This window comes from Artemia sp. Qi Xiang Cuo, chromosome 20, assembly GCF_049724085.1.
Source record: "Artemia sp. Qi Xiang Cuo chromosome 20, ASM4972408v1, whole genome shotgun sequence".
In the NCBI taxonomy this organism is placed as follows: domain Eukaryota; kingdom Metazoa; phylum Arthropoda; class Branchiopoda; order Anostraca; family Artemiidae; genus Artemia; species Artemia sp. Qi Xiang Cuo.
Window position 1 is genome coordinate 27,145,856 of NC_142813.1, and position 6,000 is coordinate 27,151,855.

Below are 6,000 nucleotides of genomic sequence, written 5' to 3' on the forward strand. Positions count from 1 at the left end.
ATTCCAATTCAGAATATACAGAGAAATTGTAGTTGATACATTTTGAAGGTGCTTCCTCAGTACTTCAACCCCTCATCCCGAATGCGCGAGATCATGGCCCAAATTAAATTTTTTTTCAAAAATTTTGCCATGCTTCAATCTTGTTTCAACCCGTTTACCCGTAAATTGAATCAATGCTGACGAAATCAAAATAAGGAAAACACATGAAAAATATATAACTTTGACTATATATTTGCACATTAGGGTCGGGGGTTGGTATTCAGTTTAATTTGTAAGGTTTTTTTTTTATCAGAAATATAATAAAAGATATGTATTTAATAATATTCAATTTCTTAAGAAATGCTTAGAAGCTAAGGTATTTTACGTAGAAAAACGAACAAAACTTGCAAATCAACTCCTTTTAAACAAACAACTGTGTTCCTAGAGAGCTCATTGGAAAACCTGAAGCACAAAGTTAACAGCAGAGAAGTGGAACCCAAGAGAGTTGTTCCTAGAGAGCTCATTGGAAAAACTGAAGCGGGTGCCACTATGAAAAAAATATTCATTGGTGGATTGAAGGAAGACGTTGAAGACGAGGACCTTCGAGATTATTTTGGAAAATATGGCACAATCACTGATGCTGCTATTGTTTTAGATAATAACAAGTTAATAGCGGCTCTATACTTTCCTTGCAACAGCCGGGATCAAACCTCAATCCCGAAACTTTCTAGACGCGGTTGTATCCACTGTGCTATTACAAGGTATTTTATTTGAATATTCAAAGTACATATGATAGAAAATGTAAGAGAAAATGACATCATAGCCCAGGTAAAAAAATCTCACCCAAATATTATGTTGCTCTTTACTTTCACATTTAAAATAACCAAATTCAGTACACGCCTAGAGTTGGGGCTATTGAGAAGGAAGCTTGTTAAGAATGTTATATCCTTTAATCGAGTAGCGAAGGGTCATAATAGAAAAAGTGTTTAGTGCTGTCCTCCTCCAGGTTTTTTTCCCCATTTTTATTTTCCTTTTTTCTCGTTCTCTATTCCTTTCACCCTCTTCTTCTTTTTTTACCTTTAAAGTTGAAACCATACGTTGATTTATTTATTGCTTTACTACACCTCTTTTTTTTCTTCTTGGTACGTTCAGTTAATTTATTGTTTCTGTTTGTTTTTAATTAATATTAGTTAATGTCCTGCCCTAGCCAAGCATATTTTTGTGTTTTCCTGGCAGGAATGTTATGTAAGTTATGTATTTTCCTTTTAAATATAGATAATTGAAACTGAAACAAACGTAGCCTAATTTCATTACAAATAAAGCGAACTAACTTGGTTGAATCCAGTACTGCCACCGTGTGGCATTACTTCCTTTGTGACTGGGAAGCCTAAAATATAGTTATTAGTACTTTTAAATCAATTAGCTTCTCAGAATGTTCGTAGTTTGGTGCCATAAAATGGCAGAAAACAAGACTTTCCCCTGGCCCAATCTGTATGGTCACTTACAAATAGCTTTAAATTCACGTTTGAATGAGCTCCCTCCCAATTATCTTCGACCTTCGGTTTGATACAATCACCCCTGGGAAAAAAACAAAACAAATAAACATGCATCGGGATGTTTCTTCTGAAAAAAAACGAAATTCCACATTTTGAAGATTGAGCTTCAAACCTCTATGGTAGGGTTCTCTGATATGATGCATCTAATTAAAGTATTTTCAACAAGATTGCTTGATTTTTTGGGGCTGTTTCCCCTTTTTCAAAAATCAGGCAAATTTTCTCAGATTTTTAGTTTTGGGTGGTTAACAATAAACTGAAAGAATTTTATACATTTAGAATCAACATAATAAGTCAATACCACCCGTCTAGTAATTGTCATGAGAATTCCATTTTTAGTTTTGGTGAATACTGGCCTAAGTCACTTTTGACTTCCAGTTTTATATCAGAAACTATTCAATAAGATTGTCTTGTGACGACCTTTTTTTTAACCTGTTCATTTTTTTTAGTTGAATAGGACAGTAAAAGAAAGAGGGTCGATTTGACAGCCGGATAGTTCAGTTTAAATTTTGTTTTTATTTCGCTATTCTATTGTTTTTAATGTGTGAATATAAAAAGGATTTAAGTTCAAAGGGGAGAATTGTCCTGTTATGAAAGAGGTATATTTTACATGACCGGTATAAAATCAAAACGTGGTATCTATGCAGGCAGAATGATTTTTGAGTATCTCTACTCCTGCTGTAAACTATTAGGAAATTGCACAAAAACAAGTCTACATCTGTTATAATCTACGGAAGCAATAAATCTTTCTGTAATTTTGGTTTGAGTTTGATTTTGTTTAAAGATTAAATGCATAATAATTAAATATATCATTTAATAAATAAATTGATCCCTTTGCCAGGAAACCTTGTTGTATTAATATTTACTGTATTTTGTCTCATTTTGTATGCAATTTAATTACTCTTTTTATTTGAGAGTTTTTCCTAAAAGTATTTAAAGATAAACTTATTCCTACAAAAAAATATCCTGAAATATATTCCCTGTCACCCAACCACCACTACTATTTTAGCGTCTGCCCCCCCCCCCCCTGGAAAATTTTTTGCCGACGCACTTGATAGGGAAGTATAATGAAATTTTTCAGGGCGAGGGTTGGATTTCCTGGGAATGGATTTTCTACGGGAAGGATTTCCCCTTGGGATGGAAGTTCCAAGGATGAACTTTCCAGAGGAAATTTTACACGAGGCAAATTTTCCAGAATTCGTATGCAAAATTCGTTTTATTTGTCTTACTTTCTCGTTGGCGACCCCATTTTACATGCTTAGATGCATTGGGAGATTGTCCGGGGGAAATTGTCAGCGAAATTGAAATTCTCTGGGGGTTTTTTACGGGGAAAGATTTCCCACAGGAGAAATTCTCCAAGGGGGAATTATCACCTGAAGAAATTCTCCATGGGAAAATTTTCTGTGGGAGAAAATTTCCATTTGGGGGGGGGGGTTCCAGGAAATATTCTTCATGCAGGACGGATTTGCAAATAACCTTAAAAAGGATCAGAAACTAAATAAAAATAAGCCTTTCTTCAAATGAAAATATGCAAAAGAGTATTTTTCAGGTGGAATCGTAAGTAAGAAATTTTCTGGAGGTATTCGCAGCGAGGAGGGAATTGTCCGGGGGTAGTTTTCCGGCGGAAAAATTTTACGTAGGTGGAACTTTCTATGGAGGAATTTTTGTGAGGGGATTTTCGAGGAGGGGGCGGATTCCCTGAGATTATTCGAAAAACTAAATTTCTTAAAATAAAAAAAAATTAATAAAATAAAAAAAAGTTTGTTCTACTGAAAGTAAGGAGCAACATTAAAACTTAAAACGAACAGAATTCATTCCGTATATGAGGGGAGCTTCCCTCCTCAATTCCCGCTCTTTACGCTAAAGTTCAACCTTTAGTCTCAATTCTTTAAAAATGACTCTCGAAACACAAGGGCTATGCAATTAGAATTAGAACTTTTTTTTAAAAGTTCTTAAAAAACTTTAGCGTAAAGTGAAGGGTTTTGAGGAGGGACAGTCCCCCTTATATACGGAATAATTTCTGTTCGTTTTAAGTTTTAATATTGCTCCTTACTTTTAGTAGAAAACAATTGCTTTTTTATTTAATTCTCTCGAAAGGGTTTATACAAGCCGCTTTATTTTGTTAAAATACCGTAAATCATTTCAAAGGGGTCAGGATCATGTTTAAAAGATTAAAATCTGGACGGCCTGGAAGGATTTTGTACATTTTTGACTCTGAAGAATAAATATCTAATGAATGAGAACAAAAACTTACCAAAGCCACAGAGCTTCGGACACAACAGTACCAACTAGACCATTAACTATAATATATAGAAATTGATTTCTGTTCGGCAACTGGAACGTTTCTTCACCACTAAAATGTAGCAGAAAAAATCCAGGCCATAGAATGATTGTGTTCATCAATCCAACAAAACCTAAAAAAGTTATTTGCAAGTTGGTGTTAGTATTACCCATACCTGCGTCTTTAGCACACACATTACCACACATGTACACAGGAGGAAGGGGTGTTCTGCCAATCAGGTTGTTCCGAAAGGGTATCCTTCTTCTTCCTCTAACTCACTAACTCAAACATGATAGCGCAAATCTAGGTGTAAACAGACCGCAAAATATATTTTTTAAACCAATAGGCCATATATACGAGTATATAAATATATATATATATATATATATATATATATATATATATATATATATATATATATATATATATATATATATATATATATATATATATATATATATATATATATATATATATATATATATATATATATATATATATATATATATATATATATATATATATATATATATATATATATATATATATATATATATATATATATATATATATATATATATATATATATAGGTTTATATAGATATGCGCAGGTTTTTATATAGGCAATATTTTGCACAAGTTTATTTGACATATATATTACATATTTATATTATATATATATATATATATATATATATATATATATATATATATATATATATATATATATATATATATATATATATATATATATATATATATATATATATATATATATATATATATATATATATATATATATATATATATATATATATATATATATATATATATATATATATATATATATATATATATATATATATATATATATATATATATATATATATATATATCCTGTCAAATAAACTTTAAAATGTAGCCTATATAAAACCTGCGCAAAATATTTTGGCAACACTAAAAACCATTTCTTTTACTTATTGAATAAAAAAAAAGTTTTCCAACTGAAAGTAAGGAGCCACATTAGAACTTAAAACAAACAGGAATTGCTCCGCATATGAGGCGCGCTGCCCCTTCCTCATTGCTAGCTCTTTGCGCTAAAGTCTTTAATTTCTTGAAAAATACTTCCCTTTCAAACTCAACGGTCTTTGTGTTTAAAGAGCTGACCTTAAAAGAGTTGGGGTAAAAAGTCAAATAGCGTAAACTGAGGGATGAGGAAGGGAGAGCCCCCTCATACACGGAATAATCTTGTTCGTTCTAATTTTAAATGCTGCACCTTACTTTCAGTTGAAGAAATTTGTTTTTTTAATTTCTGAACGTTTTTCAAATCAAGCCAGAAAATAACAACCCTCCCCCCTTACAATTTACCCTGAAAAATTCACCCCGGAAACTTTCCTGCCCAGGTAAACTCTCCCCCTTGGAAAATCCTGCCTTCATAAAAAATTTCCCCCGAAAAATTTTAGCATTCCCGATAACAACCATATGTAAACAATAGGTAAATTCCATAATTTACAGCCGTTTCCCCAGGGACTGTGGGGGTCATGTCATCACCAGAGGCATAGTTATTGTACCTTTCAATTATGCTGCTTACTTACAGTTAATTATCATGAACTGTTTGATAAAACTTCCAACCTACGGGCTGCTTAAACTCATGTAATGGTCATAAAAGGATTTTTTCGAGTGAAATTTGTAGTACTGCAATAAGTTATACATATATAGCTAATTTCTGATCGTCTTGAATGTCAATGTGATACTTTACTTTCATTTTAAAAATGCTTGTTTTTTTCAATTTATGAAACCTAGAACAACATTACGTTAACATCAATATATTTTGTTTATGGAATGGCTTAAACGTAGTATACCTGTAAGAGTCCTATGTTATGTGAATGAAAATATGCATTTGAAGTAATCTGCCATCCCAGTGAATTTAGTATAATTATTTTATAATTTAGTAATCTGCTCTCTTTAAACGAGCTACTCTGTATGTATATATGTTTGTATATTTCTCGAAAACAGATTTCACAACGAAATCTGCGGTTAGAAGACAAAGCAAAATTACAATGGAATGAAGGAAGGTGTTAGTTTAGCGTGTTTGAGTCTGTAAGGGATAAACAGGAAGGAGGAATTGGTTTTTAGTATCTATGACACGTGCAAAATTACACGAGGTAATGATGGACGAAAATGAAG

General features: G+C 31.9%; 1 protein-coding gene across 1 annotated transcript in view; it reads right to left on the reverse strand.

The window, feature by feature from the left end:
• LOC148940055 (solute carrier family 35 member F5) overlaps nucleotides 1-6,000 on the reverse strand; it is a 107,296-nt gene that overhangs the window by 21,509 nt on the left and 79,787 nt on the right. The window contains exon 12 of the mRNA XM_089106062.1: nucleotides 3,787-3,946. Within this exon, the coding sequence (XP_088962188.1) occupies nucleotides 3,787-3,946 (160 nt within the window). The remainder of the gene's footprint in view (nucleotides 1-3,786; nucleotides 3,947-6,000) is intronic.